Below are 15,769 nucleotides of genomic sequence, written 5' to 3' on the forward strand. Positions count from 1 at the left end.
TCATAGTACAGATGGACAATGACCCCAAGCATACAGCCAAAGCTACCCAGGAGTTCATGAGTGCAAAAAAGTGGAACATTCTGCAATGGCCAAGTCAATCACCAGATCTTAACCCAATTGAGCATGCATTTCACTTGCTCAAATCCAGACTTAAGACGGAAAGACCCACAAACAAGCAAGACCTGAAGGCTGCGGCTGTAAAGGCCTGGCAAAGCATTAAGAAGGAGGAAACCCAGCATTTGGTGATGTCCATGGGTTCCAGATTTAAGGCAGTGATTGCCTCCAAAGGATTCGCAACAAAATATTGAAAATAAAAATATTTTGTTTGGGTTTGGTTTATTTGTCCAATTACTTTTGACCTCTTAAAATGTGGAGTGTTTGTAAAGAAATGTGACAATTCCTACAATTTCTATCAGATATTTTTGTTCAAACCTTCAAATTAAACGTTACAATCTGCACTTGAATTCTGTTGTAGAGGTTTCATTTCAAATCCAATGTGGTGGCATGCAGAGCCCAACTCGCCAAAATTGTGTCACTGTCCAAAGATTTCTGGACCTAACTGTATGTGTGCCGGGTCCGAGCGATATTGTGCGCCACGGGCAGCGATTTGCCCGTGTCGCACAACCGATGGGAGCGGGTACCCACGCTAGCGATATCGGTACCGATATCGCAGCGTGTAAAGTGGCCTTTAGACTGCCAGTCAAATTCCCGCTATGAATGACAGCAGACAATCTTTCCCATTAACAGTGCTAACTCAAACGAGCCTCCATATCATTGCCAGTCAGTGCCTATTACTGTGCCATGGAGTAGTCTGGGATGACAGGAGTCCGGGACTCCTAGGTTAGCCCTCAGGCTAGTGAGTCCTAGCTATCCACATCTCAGAGATACTTTTGATGGTGAAGATGTCTGGGCCAGGACCATTGCCCTGCTCCCTTCCAGCCCTGATCTATTACCCTCTCTCCCCCAACCCAGAGGTGGGCTGGGACAGAAATGGTAGAACCCACTCAAATAGACAAATAGGGAAACCAAAAACTATATCACACAGCAAGCACACATGGAGGTATACGACAGTATATGATAAGGGGGAAACAAAGAGCAGGGAAGAAATAACCAGACAAGAGGGTCTCCAAAGCGCACCCAGCAGTACTCAATAATTCACCAGCAATTGGATCACAACAGCACATGGACAAAATGCTATAGTCGGCATGGGAAGACAGATTCCGCCATCATAAAAAGGCAGGGAGTAACTGGGATAGGGTTCCCGCAACATGTCATGCAAAAGGTAACCTGTAGGCTAGCAAAAATTAACTCCTGCTTGTCTGATTACTGATGAGAACACAGCTCGTCGACGCCCGAGCCTGTCCATGCAACGCAGAAGCACCAAAGAAAGCATAGTGTGGAGCGTCAGAGTCTGTAGTATAAAAGAGCTTTCCCTTTTTACCCCCCTGTGCCTTCATTCATAGTCTCATTGCCCCCTATCAGATCCACGTTGTTCCTGTCACAGTCAGTCACTTCTTAGTATGATGAATATTATTAAATTGTTTTCTACAAGTGTTGAAAATTAATACTAAAGGAAAACTGCTCAACTTGGAAAGGCTGCCCTCCTGCCCATCACCTCAACTGTCAGCTGCACCTAATCTCTGGCCTTAGCAGGCACAGGCCAATATGCACAAAATACCACAACACAATGACCAGACCACATATTACCACATATTACCATAACATTGTGACTGAATAATACCACATAGAAAGAACAAATACCACCACCACATGATCAGACCATACCACATAGTGAGCATATACTATAATACTGATCCTTAATAAAATGCACAATTCTAATAACATTAATATTACCATCAGTGACATTATGTACAGGAGCTCTGTATATAGTGTACAGTGTACAGGTAAACCATTGATCACCAGTAACATACACAGGTGCTCTGTATATAGTGTACAGGTAGTTCAGTGCTCACCGATGACATTATATACTGTATCGTATACAGGTAATACAGTGATCACTTGTGACATTATACACAGGAGCTCTGTATATAGTGTACAGCTAATTCACTGCTCACCAATTACATTATATAGTGTATAGGTAATACAGTGATCACCGGTGACATTATACACAGGAGCTCTGTATATAGTGTATAATGTACAGGTAATACACTGACTTACCAATTGTCTGTGGTTAAAGTAATTCATCTTTGCTTTTATTCATCATCTAGTGAGACCACTATCACTTCTTCCAGCCAGAACTCATCGCTGCAGAAAATAACACACAGATATCTATAGCTTGCTTATAGATTATAGATTGCTTCTAGTACACATGCCCTACGTTTTCCCTGAAATAAATCATCACTGCACCAAAAGTAGAAAAAAAAGTCACTTAGAGCCACCCTGCACAGTAACAGGAACTCCCTTCTGCCCCCCATGGAAAATATTATCCTAAAAAGAAAAATACAGTATACGAGTTGTTACAATAGTAAAAATATTCCATAATTGGCCCCTACACCATTTCCCCTAGTTACTATCATAATCCAATAATCTATGTTCCTCATTCTAGCCCCCATCCTGGCCCTTATGTCACCCATCCTGGTCCCTTATGTCCCCCATCCTGGCCCTTATGTGCCCCATCCTGGTCCCTTATGTCCCCCATCCTGGTCCCTTATGTCCCCCATCCTGGTCCCTTATGTCCCCCATCCTGGTCCCTTATGTCCCCCATCCTGGCCCTTATGTGCCCCATCCTGGCCCTTATGTGCCCCATCCTGGTCCCTTATGTCCCCCATCCTGGTCCCTTATGTCCCCCATCCTAGTCCCTTATGTCCCCATCCTGGTCCCTTACGTCACTCATCCTGACCCTTATGTCCCCCATCCTGGTCCCTTATGTCCCCCATCCTGGTCCCTTATGTCCCCCATCCTGGTCCCTTATGTCCCCTATCCTGGTCCCTTATGTTCCCTATCCTGGTCCCTTATGTGCCCCATCCTGGTCCCTTATGTCCCCCATCCTAGTCTCTTACGTCACTCATCCTGACCCTTATGTCCCCCTTTCTGGTCCCTTATGTTCCCTATCCTGGTCCCTTATGTCTCCTATCCTGGCCCTTATGTCCCCCATCCTGGTCCCTTATGTTCCCTATCCTAGTCCCTTATGTCCCCCATCCTGGTCCCTTATGTCCCCCATCCTGGCTCTTATGCCCCCCATCCTGGTCCCTTATGTCCCCCATCCTAGGAGATATCATTATTTCATGCTATCTTCCTCTATGAGCCCCTGGCAGTCATATAGCGGTGCTATGATCTGTACCGACCCAATCTATAAAAGGAATGGGAGGCCCATTAGGAGGTGCAGAATGGCGGAAATAGTCTCCTTTGCCGTATCGGATGACACCTGGACTATAAATGGGAGGTGGTGGCTCTGGGACAGATTTTGCATTGGGGACCACAAGCCTCAACATCCAGTCTTTGATGCAGTCTGAGACCCCTTGTTTAGGACATCAGTGGGGGTCACCGCCTCTTGAACCCCCCTACACAATGCCTGCTAATTAACACAATTAACCACAATAACATGAGCTTATGAGGCTCTGCTGTCGGCCATGTGCCGGGATAATTAGGACGGGAGATAATCAGCTATTGGGCAAAGTAACATCATTTGGTGACAACATCTGCTCCATTATTAAGGATGACTTCCTGAATATTATCAGGGGGGGATCGTGGAAGGGAAGCGGCCTCCGACCCCCCGGCCAAGCTTATCTGACCCCATAACTAATTCATGAGGCTCGCATTGTTCCCACTGCCGCAAGTCCTGTGTTTTGATCTACGTAATAATCAGGAGAGTTTTACCCTGCAACAGAGTTTAGTTATAAATGTGACTGTGTGATTGGCCGAAAAAGAGACCCCGGGATCATGGAGCAACTCCCACCCACAGTGACCTCAACTAGAGGCCCGAGATATCTGCATGTCTATTAATGCAGGAGACAAGATTACATCATAGAAGAGACAAAAAACGAGCTACTACTGCCACTCAAATACAAGAATATAACTGCTATAATACTGCTCCTATGTACAAGAATATAACTACTATAATACTGCCCCCTATGTACAAGAATATAACTACTATAATGCTGCCCCCTATGTACAAGAATATAACTACTATAATACTGCCCCCTATGTACAAGAATATAACTACTATAATACTGCCCCCTATGTACAAGAATATAACTACTATAATACTGCCCCTATGTACAAGAATATAACTACTATAATACTGCCCCTATGTACAAGAATATAACTACTATAATACTGCCCCCTATGTACAAGAATATAACTACTATAATGCTGCCCCTATGTATAAGAATATAACTACTATAATACTGCCCCTATGTACAAGAATATAACTACTATAATACTGCCCCCCTATGTACAAGAATATAACTACTATAATACTGCCCCCTATGTACAAGAATATAACTACTATAATACTGCCTCCTATGTATAAGAATATAACTACTATAATACTGCCCCCTATGTACAAGAATATAACTACTATAATACTACTCCTATGTACAAGAATATAACTACTATAATACTGCCCCCTATGTACAAGAATATAACTACTATAATACTGCCCCCTATGTACAAGAATATAACTACTATAATACTGCCCCCTATGTACAAGAATATAACTACTATAATACTGCCCCCTATGTACAAGAATATAACTACTATAATACTGTCTCCTATATACAAGAATATAACTACTATAATACTGCCCCCTATGTACAAGAATATAACTACTATAATACTGCCCCCTATGTACAAGAATATAACTACTATAATACTGCCCCTATGTACAAGAATATAACTACTATAATACTGCCCCTATGTACAAGAATATAACTACTATAATACTGCCCCTATGTACAAGAATATAACTACTATAATACTACTCCTATGTACAAGAATATAACTACTATAATACTGCCCCCTATGTACAAGAATATAACTACTATAATACTGCCCCCTATGTACAAGAATATAACTACTATAATACTGCCCCCTATGTACAAGAATATAACTACTATAATACTGCCCCCTATGTACAAGAATATAACTACTATAATACTGCCCCCTATGTACAAGAATATAACTACTATAATACTGCCCCTATGTACAAGAATATAACTACTATAATACTGCCCCCTATGTACAAGAATATAACTACTATAATACTGCCCCCTATGTACAAGAATATAACTACTATAATACTGTCTCCTATATACAAGAATATAACTACTATAATACTGCCCCCTATGTACAAGAATATAACTACTATAATACTGCCCCCTATGTACAAGAATATAACTACTATAATACTGCCCCCTATGTACAAGAATATAACTACTATAATACTGTCTCCTATATACAAGAATATAACTACTATAATACTGCCCCCTATGTACAAGAATATAACTACTATAATACTGCTCCTATGTACAAGAATATAACTACTATAATACTGCTCCAATGTACAAGAATATAACTGCTATAATACTGCCCCTATGTACAAGAATATAACTACTATAATACTGCCCCTATGTACAAGAATATAACTACTATAATACTGCCCCCTATGTACAAGAATATAACTACTATAATACTGTCCCTATGTACAAGAATATAACTGCTATAATACTGCTATACTCATCCCTTATATAGAAGAATACAGCCCCTACGTAGAAGGATATATAACTACAATACTAATCCTTTTTTATGTGACATTCAGTATAAATATTTCGGCAATGTCCCGTCAGTTTCTGAGATTTCGCAGACCCCGGAGTTATAACTTGGCCTTTTCTTCCCTTTACAGTAAGTGTCTTATTATCATTCAGGAGGGGACACAGCGTCCTTATTCTGTCTGTAAGAATCAAAGCTTCTGCTTGTCTGTCACAAATGTCCTGCACAATCCGTCCATTGTCCCCGGCAGAATAGTTTGCGGGGTAAACCTACGGTCTATGCCAAAATATCGCCAGCACCCAGCAGGGGGGGCTTATGCCGCAGTCGGGGGGGACCCTCTCTGGGGTTAATGCTCTTCAGGGAGCGGCAATAATTGCAAAACTGAAATAGATAACTTCCGGCACCGCAGCCGGTTTGGCCTCCGGGCTGAGAGCGCCGAGGTTCTGGCCACTATATAATGGGGTCTTAGTCCTGAGCCCCGCAGGGGGCCGGCAACGAAGAGATACATTTCTTGTATTCCGGCGACCCTCTGTCACAATCCCAATCCAAGGAAGTACAAAAATGTCCTTAAGAAATCCCCCTTTTGCCAACAGAGCAGCTCTTCCCACTCCATACGTCCTCTTACATTTTTGGGGGGCTAAAAACAATTTTTGCAATTGGGTTTCATTAAAAAATGTTGCACCCTTTTGCTTTACAGGTTCTTTGTGTCTCTGCACATTCAGCTTTAATGTGGATTGGGGTCATAAAGCAACTAAAAACAAAAGACAGATAAGTTACGAACTCCCCGGCAGAAGACACAGTGAGCTCACTGATGGATTCTCAGTTAACTCATTTTGCAGCAAGTAATAGACGGTGCATCACAGAGGATATACTATAGATATAGGACATTTTTTATGAAACCCAAATGCAAAAAAAATGATTTTTATCGAAAATTACATGAATTTAAGTAAGAAGAAATATTTATTATTTTTTATCATTATTATTATAGCGCCATTAATTCCATGGCACTTTACAAGTGAAATGTAACCCCTTCCTGTGTTTGTGAGGTGCGGCCTCCATAGATTGGACTTTGTTTGCTCAGTCCAGCAGGAAGTCAGCCCTTTACATTTACTTGACTTATTCATTTCTTTTTCTCTCCGTCCTCCATGCTTTACACTGAAGCTTTCCTTCTTCAGGACAGTGGGAAGTCAGCTCTTTTACATTTTCTTGACTTGTTCACTTATTTTTCTCTCCGTCCTCCATGCTTTACACTGAAGCTTTGCTTGTACAGGCCAGCACCAAGTCAGCCGTTTACATTTACAAGGCTTGTTCATTTGTTGTTCTCTCCCTCCTCCATGCTTTACACCGAAGCTTTGCTTGTTCAGGCTAGCAAGATGTCAGCCCTTTACATTTACTTGTCTTGTTTTCTCCCTCTTCCATGCTTTACACTGAAGCTTTGCTTGTTGAGGCCAATAGGAAGTCAGTCCTTTACATTTACTTGGCTTGTTCATTTTGTGTTCTCTCCCTCCTCCATGCTTTACACTGAAGCTTTGCTTGTTCAGGCCAGCAGGAAGTCAGTCCTGTACATTTTATTGGCTTGCTGATTTGTTGTGCTCTCCCTCCTCCATGCTTTACACTGAAGCTTTGCTTGTTCAGACCAGCAGGAAATCATCCCCATACATTTACTTGGCTTGTTCTCCATGCTTTACACTGAAGCTTTGCTTGTTCAGGCCAGCAGGAAGTCAACCCTTTACATTTCCTTGGCTTCTTCATTTGATGTTCTCTCCCTCCTCCATGCTTTACACTGAAGCTTTGCTTGTTTAGGCCAGCTGGAAGTCAACCCTTTACATTTACTTGGCGTGTTCATTTATTGTTCTCTCGCTCCTCCATGCTTTACACTGAAGCTTTGCTTTTTCAGACCAGCAGGAAATCATCCCTATACATTTACTTGGCTTGTTCTCCATGATTTACACTGAAGCTTTGCTTGTACAGGCTACCATCAAGTCAGCCAATTTACATTTACAAGGCTTGTTCACTTGTTTTTCTCTCCCTCCTCCATGCTTTACACTGAAGCTTTGCTTGTTCAGGCAAGCAGGAAAGCATCCCTATACATTTACTTCGCTTGTTCTCCATGCTTTATACTGAAGCTTTGCTTGTTCAGGCTAGCAGGAAATCATCCCTATACATTTACTTCGCTTGTTCTCCATGCTTTACACTGAAGCTTTGCTTGTTCAGGCTAGCAGGAAGTCAGCCCTTTACATTTCCTTGTTAATGTGATGTTCTCTCCATCCTCCCTGCTTTACACTGAAGCTTTTATTGTTCACGTTGGCTGCAGGGTATGAGTACAAGCCCAGCATGAAGTGTTGATCTTTTCTCATTCCTTTGCTGCTGTTCTCTCTGCTTTACACTGCAGCTCCTCTTGCTCAGATTCTGCTGTCTTCTGAGCTCTTTATAATGAGTGCTGTTGATGTTATATCCCTATTATTACTAATAATATGTACACTTGGCAGTGATGCGGGCTTCTTGTGTTGGCAGACTCTACACCCCCACGTTTATCGCGTTGGCCGCCAGCCTCATTAGCGCTGTCATCGTGATGATCTACATCCCGGCACAAACCAAAGCAAAGCAGGAAGGCCGATCCCATCCACCAAGTAAGACCGGATCCCTGCGCGGTGATCGCTGCCGGCTTCAATCTACTGTATAATGACAATTGTATCATTGTCTCAACGTGACTCCCATTGTCTTCCAGGTAAAGCCGGCGTGTTCAACTTTGGAGAATTAATCCGGCTCTTGCAGTTCCCGGGCGTCATGGCTATTTTTATAATTAAAGTTCTCTCCGGGTTTCCCATAGGTAAAGCTTCTCCCCTGTTATCTGTCTCTGGCTCGGCTGCATTGTCTAATGGGGGCTTGTGGTGGTCGGAAATCTTATTCCTACCAGAGTGTGATGTCACTAATTTAAAGGGAATTCATCCCTATTCTCCTCATTCATCGTCCTCACATCTGTGGAGCTGTGCCCTTCCTGGTATATACTGTCCCCTTCCTGGTATCTACTGTCCCCCTACTGGTATATATGTCACTATCCTGGTATATATGTCCCCATCATGGGCCCTTCTTTCTTTATACTGTCCCCTTTCTGGTATCTACTGTCCTCCTACTGGTATATATGTCACCATTCTGGTATATATGTCACAATCCTGGGCCCCTCCTGGTACATACTGTCCCGTTCCTGGTATCTACTGTCTCTCTACTGTTATATATGTCACCATCCTGGTATATATGTCACCCTCCCAGGCTCCTCCTGGTATATACTGTCCCCCACCTGGTATATACTGTCCCCATCCTGGTATCTACTGTCCTTCTCCTGGTATATACTGTCCACCTCCTGGTATATAGGTCCCCAATCCTAGTATATATGTTACCCATTCTAGCCCCATCCTGGTAAAAATGTCCCTATCCTGGTAAAAATGTCCCCATCCTGGTATATATGTCACCATCCTAGTGTATATGTCACCATCCGGGGACCCTCCTAGTATAAACCGTACCCCTCCTAGTATCTGATGTCGCCTCCTGGTATTTACTGTCCCCCTACTGGGGCCTTCCTGGTGTATACTGTCCCCCTGCTGGACGCCTCCTAATATATACGTCCCCCTTCTGGGGCTCTGCTGGTATATATGTCCCCCATCCTGGTGTATACTGTCCCCCTGCTCAGCCTCTCCTGGTATATAATGTCCCCCTCCTATTATATATTGTCCCCTTCTTAGTATATTCTGTCCCCCTCCTGGTATATATGTCTCCATCCTGGGCCCCTCCTTGTACATACTGTCCCTCTCCTGGTACATATTGTCCCCATCCTGGTATATACTGTTCCATGTCCCCATCCTGGTAAACAACATTGTACTCCCCCTCCCTGGCTCCCACAGTGCAGCGTCATGCTGTGTAGCCAGCGCACAGTGGCCGGCAGCTTTCATCGGTGTTGGTGCTATTGGAATGCATGGCATCATTGCCATACACCGCCCTCAGTCACTGGAACGAAGATGAAAGCTGCCGGCTTCTGTATGGCCGGCAGTGTGTATCACAGTACAGGGACCTGACGGATTTATGCATCGCGATGTATTGCAGCTGGATGTGCAGCCTCGGACACACATCCATCTGAATTAGGGGCTGGGCCGGCGGGCCCCCTGCACCCCCGGGCCCAGTCGCAGTTGCGATCCCTGCGACAATAATCCTTCCACCAAACATATGACATGTTTAATAAGGTGTAATGACAAAGTCCCTGGTATTTCACTGGCTTTCAATGCTGCTTCCTGGCATTGTGCACTGTATGAACTAAAGCTGTGAACGTGGATTTATCAGGCAGGACACAACAATAATAAATGCACATTTCTGTCCTTTCAGGTGTTTTTATGCTCATGTTTCCCATCGTTTCTGTCGACTTTTTTGGCCTTAATGCAGCTACGGCTGGATATTTAATGTCGTATTTTGGGATTCTCCAGTTGGTAAGTCGCCCGGAATATAGGTCCTGTAATCCAAACAAGAATGCCAGAAAGTAACCATAGTCTGTACAGTGGGTACGGAAAGTATTCACACCCCTTTACATTTTTCCCTCTTTGTTTCATTGCAGCCATTTGGTAAATTCAAAAAAGTTCATTTTTCCCTCATTAATGTACTGTCTGCGCCCATCCCCCATCTTGTCAGAAATGTAGAATTTTTTGCAAATCTATCAAACAAGAACTGAAATATCACATGGTCATAAGTATTCAGCCCCTTTGCTCAGACACTCATATGTAAGTCCCATGCTGTCCATTTCCTTGTGCTCCTCCTTGAGATGGTTCTGCTCCTTCATTGGAGTCCAGCTGTGTGTAATTAAACTGATAGGACTTGATTTGGAAAGGCGCACACCTGTCTATATAAGACCTCACAGCTCACACTGCATGTCACACCAAATGAGAATCATGAGGCCAAAGGAACTGCCCAAGGAGCTCAGAGACAGAATTGTGGCAAGGCACAAATCTGGCCAAGGTTACAAAAGAATTTCTGCAGTACTCAAGGTTCCTAAGAGCACAGTGGCCTCCATAATCCTTAAATGGAAGAAGTTTTGGACCACCAGAACTCTTCCTAGACCTGGCCGTCCAGCCAAACTGAGCAATCGTGGAACAAGAGCCTTGGTGAGAGGTAAAGAAGATCCCCGAGATCACTGTGGCTGAGCTCCAGAGATGCAGGAGGGGGATGGGAGAAAGTTCCACAAAGTCACCTATCACTGCAGCCCTCCACCAGTCGAGCCTTTGTGGCAGAGTGGCCCGACAGAAGCCTCTCCTCAGTGCGAGACATATGAAAGCCTGCATAGAGTTTGCAAAAAAACACATGAAGGACTCCCAGACTATGAGAAATAAGATTCTCTGGTCTGATGAGACGAAGATGGAACTTCTTGGTGATAAGTCTAAGCGGTATGTGTGGAGAAAACCAGGCACAGCTCATCACCTGCCCAATACAATCCCCACAGTGAAGCATGGTGGTGGCAGCATCATGCTAAGGGGGTGTTTCTCAGCTACAGGGACAGGACGACTGACTGCAATTGAAGGAAAGATGAATGCAGCCAAGTACAGAGATATCCTGGAAGAAAACCTCTTCCAGATGCTCTGGACCTCAGACTTTGCCAAAGGTTCACCTTCTAACAAGACAATGACCCTAAGCACACAGCTAAAATAACAAAGAAGTGGCTTCAGAACAACTCTGTGATCATTCTTGACCGAACCAGCCGGAGCCCTGACCTAAACACAATTGAGCATCTCGAGAGAGTCCTGAAAATGGCGTCCACCAACGTTCACCATCCAACCTGACGGCACTGGAGAGGATCTACAAGGAAGAATGGCCGAGGATCCCCAAATCCAGGATCCCAAGAAGACTCATGGCTGTACTAGCTCAAAAGGGAGGGTGCCTCTACTCAATACTGAGCAAAGGGTATGAATACTTTTTCTTGTTTAATAAATTTGCAAAAATTTCTACATTTCTGTTTTTTTCTGCCAAGATGGGGGATAGGGGCAGAATGCACATTAATGAGAAAAAAAAAACAACTTTTTTTATTTACCAAATGGCAGCAACGAAACAAAGAGTGAAAAGTTTAAAGGGGTGTGAATACTTTCCGTACCCACTGTAAATCTAGATTCTCTAATGAAAATCTTTTCTCTGCTCCTCCATGCTTTACACTGCAGCTCTGCTCGGTCAGTCTGGCTGCTTAAACGTCTTCTATATCAGGTCCTTTAGCTTGTGCCTGTTTTGCTTTGTGGAAACATTTTTTTTTTGCTTTGCAACAACTACTATTTGCTTTTAACTTTTCCCCAAAGCAAATGGGATCTATATTTGGACTTTTGATCTTTCTCTTTGTTTATGTTATTACCTTAGAAATAATGAGTCGGAAATGGAAGAAAAATAATCTGTGTTTACTTTAAACTCTCTCATGTTTGGACATAAAACACTGAAGTCTGAAGAGCGGAAGGGACTGGGGGTGCAAAAAAAAAAAAAAGAATAGCCCGCTGATCTATGGGAGCTTTAATCTCCCAAGAATATACTGATGGCCTATACTGGTAGTATATAGAAAAATCTATAGGGGATTTTCTTCTGACAAGAATATACTTATGATATGAGGAATATGTGGAGATGACAAAAAATAAATAAATAAGAAATCTAAAAAAAATACAAAGTAAGATATAAAAGAAATGAAAGTATATATGGATGATGTTAATAATAATATAATCTGAAAATTATTAACAAAGAATAAAAAAATGGATAACAATAATAAGAATATTACTCTCTTTTTTTACTATTATCCATATATTTTTTAATTACGGTATCTATGTATTATTTATTAATAATAATAAAATATAGATAATTAAAAAATAAATGCAAAAATATATATCTAATAGTAAAAAAAGAGATTATTATTATTATATTTTTCTCTTTTTTTACTATTATCGATATATTTTTTGTATTTTTTAATTATCTATTTATTATTATCATCATCATCATCATCATTTCTCATTTTTACTATTATCCATATTTTTTTATTTTTTAATTATTATCTATTTATTTAATAATTATTAAATAAATAGATAATTAAAAAATACAAAAATATATGGATAATAGTAAAAAAGATAAATAATATTATAATAATAATATATTTTTTTTTTACTATTATCCTTATATTTTTGTGTTTATTTTTTAATTATCTATTTATTTATTAATATTAATAATACATAATATGTAGATAATTAAAATACAAAAATATATGGATAATAGTAAAAAAAGAGAAATAATAATATAATAATAATATTTTTTCTCTCTTTTTTTTACTATTATCCTTATATTTGTGTTTATTTTTTAATTATTTATTTATTAATATTAATAATACATAATATATAGATAATTAAAATACAAAAATATATGGATAATAGTAAAAAGAGAAATAATAATAATAATTTTTCTCTCTTTTTACTATTATCCTTATATTTTTGTGTTTATTTTTTAATTATCTATTTGTTTATTAATAATAATACATAATATATAGATAATTAAAATACAAAAATATATGTATAATAGTTAAAAGAGAAATATAATAATATATTTGTCTTTTTTTTACTATTATTCATATATTTCTATAGATATTTTGTATTTATTTTTAATTATTAGCTAGATAAATAAAATAAAAAATATGATTTATTTTACTATTATCCATATTTTTTAATTATTATCTATTATTATATCTTTTTATTACTATTATTATTGTCATTATCATTTTTTTATTCTTTTTTTTAATAATTTTCATATCCATATATTCTTATATTTTTTATTTCATTATTATATAAAAAAATGAATCATGATAATAATAGTAATCAAAATAATAGAATACTAATATATGGATAATAATATTAATTTTAAAAAAGTGGATAATAATTGTAATAAGTAAATATTATCATTATTATTATTATTGATCAATATAATTTTCTTCCATATATTATTACTATTATTATTACTATTATCCTTATTCCTGAATTGTAAAGCACTCTGGAATATGTTGGCGCTATAGATATAAAGATTATTATTGTTATTATTATTTTCTTTTTTATCATTATTATTTATTATTATTACTACTATCCTTTCATAATAATAATAATAATGTAAAAAATATAAATGTATATAAAAATGTCTTAAAAACGGCAATGAATTAATACAGACAGTGTATTGGAAAATTTTATAATTTTTCATTATACAAAATATATCATTTATTTGCTAAAACTGAACCATTCCGTCAATCTTCCTTTTCCCACTTCTTCCGCCGGTGTCTTCCGGTTGTCCGGCTCTGTATCTGGGCCACCAGGAGCTGTGCTGTGTTGTGGGTGTCCTTCCTTCCTTCCTTTCTTCTTCTGAATAGATCATCTATGTGTGGAGCCATGTTGCCCCCGGCAGATAAACACACATATGGGTGGCTGTTATTTCACCTGACAACTATTTCCTTCCTCTCTGGGGTATGAATGACAGCACGGATTCCTTCAAGCTGCTGTTTTCTTTGTATTCTCATGGTCTTTGAAGATCAGTACAAAGTTTAGACCCATGACATAAAGTGCGGAGTGCTGGAGGCCGTGTGATCTCATTATACCGTGACCACAGACCCCTCACTAATGTATCTGTGTATACAGACATGGGGGGAAATGGGTGCGGGACTGAACTAATATATCTAACAGCATATTCTGGGTAATAAGCTTTTTTGGTCAATTCCTTATCTTTTTTGAAGATTTCTCCTTTCTATAAGAAATTAGAACATTCTTATTTACAAACAAGAGCTGAGAATATACAATACTAATTCTTCTCACTGATGACAATTTGTTACATTTTGTATCCAACCTTAAGAATTTAACAGAATGGATACATCAATGTATGTAAAGCATTGTGGAATTAACAGCGCTATATAAATAAGTAAATAGATTATATATATATATATATATATATATAATCAATCAGACGGTACATTATGTAGTATCACAGGCTGTGAAGTCAGTGACCGGCCGATGTGTTCCTCCTCCTCATCCCTGCTCTTCCCTCACTTATCTATAATATAAACATTGTAATAATAGACTTCAAGATCATAAACAGCGACTTAAATATCACAGAAGTGTGTATTGTTTTCTAATGAAACACATCACATAAAAAATAACTCCACCTAATATAAACGCTTCCTAATAACGCTGCCAATTTATATGTGGGATAAAACTACTATAATACTTAATACTGCTCCTATGTACAAGAATATAACTACTATAATACTGCTCCTATGTACAAGAATATAACTACTATAATACTGCCCCTATGTACAAGAATATAACTACTATAATACTGCTCCTATGTACAAGAATATAACTACTATAATACTGCCCCTATGTACAAGAATATAACTACTATAATACTGCCCCTATGTACAAGAATATAACTACTATAATACTGCTCCTATGTACAAGAATATAACTACTATAATACTGCCCCTATGTACAAGAATATAACTACTATAATACTGCCGCTATGTACAAGAATATAACTACTATAATACTGCCCCTATGTACAAGAATATAACTACTATAATACTGCTCCTATGTACAAGAATATAACTACTATAATACTGCCCCTATGTACAAGAATATAACTACTATAATACTGCCCCCTATGTACAAGAATATAACTACTATAATACTGCCCCTATGTACAAGAATATAACTACTATAATACTGCTCCTATGTACAAGAATATAACTACTATAATACTACCCCTATATACAAGAATATAACTACTATAATACTGCCCCTATATACAAGAATATAACTACTATAATACTGCCCCTATGTATAAGAATATAACTACTATAATACTGCCCGCTATGTACAAGAATATAACTACTATAATACTGCCCCTATGTACAAGAATATAACTACTACAATACTGCCTCCTATGTACAAGAATATAACTACTATAATACTGCCCCTATGTACAAGAATATAACTACTATAATACTGCCCCT

The 15,769-nt window shown here is 39.2% G+C and overlaps 1 protein-coding gene across 1 annotated transcript in view; it reads left to right on the forward strand.

The window, feature by feature from the left end:
• SLC67A1 (solute carrier family 67 member 1) overlaps nucleotides 1-15,769 on the forward strand; it is a 76,008-nt gene that overhangs the window by 35,017 nt on the left and 25,222 nt on the right. The window contains exons 5-7 of the mRNA XM_075325469.1: nucleotides 8,245-8,360; nucleotides 8,459-8,560; nucleotides 10,105-10,205. Of these exons, the coding sequence (XP_075181584.1) occupies nucleotides 8,245-8,360; nucleotides 8,459-8,560; nucleotides 10,105-10,205 (319 nt within the window). The remainder of the gene's footprint in view (nucleotides 1-8,244; nucleotides 8,361-8,458; nucleotides 8,561-10,104; nucleotides 10,206-15,769) is intronic.

The sequence above is a fragment of the Anomaloglossus baeobatrachus genome, chromosome 10 (assembly GCF_048569485.1).
Source record: "Anomaloglossus baeobatrachus isolate aAnoBae1 chromosome 10, aAnoBae1.hap1, whole genome shotgun sequence".
NCBI classification, from domain to species: domain Eukaryota; kingdom Metazoa; phylum Chordata; class Amphibia; order Anura; family Aromobatidae; genus Anomaloglossus; species Anomaloglossus baeobatrachus.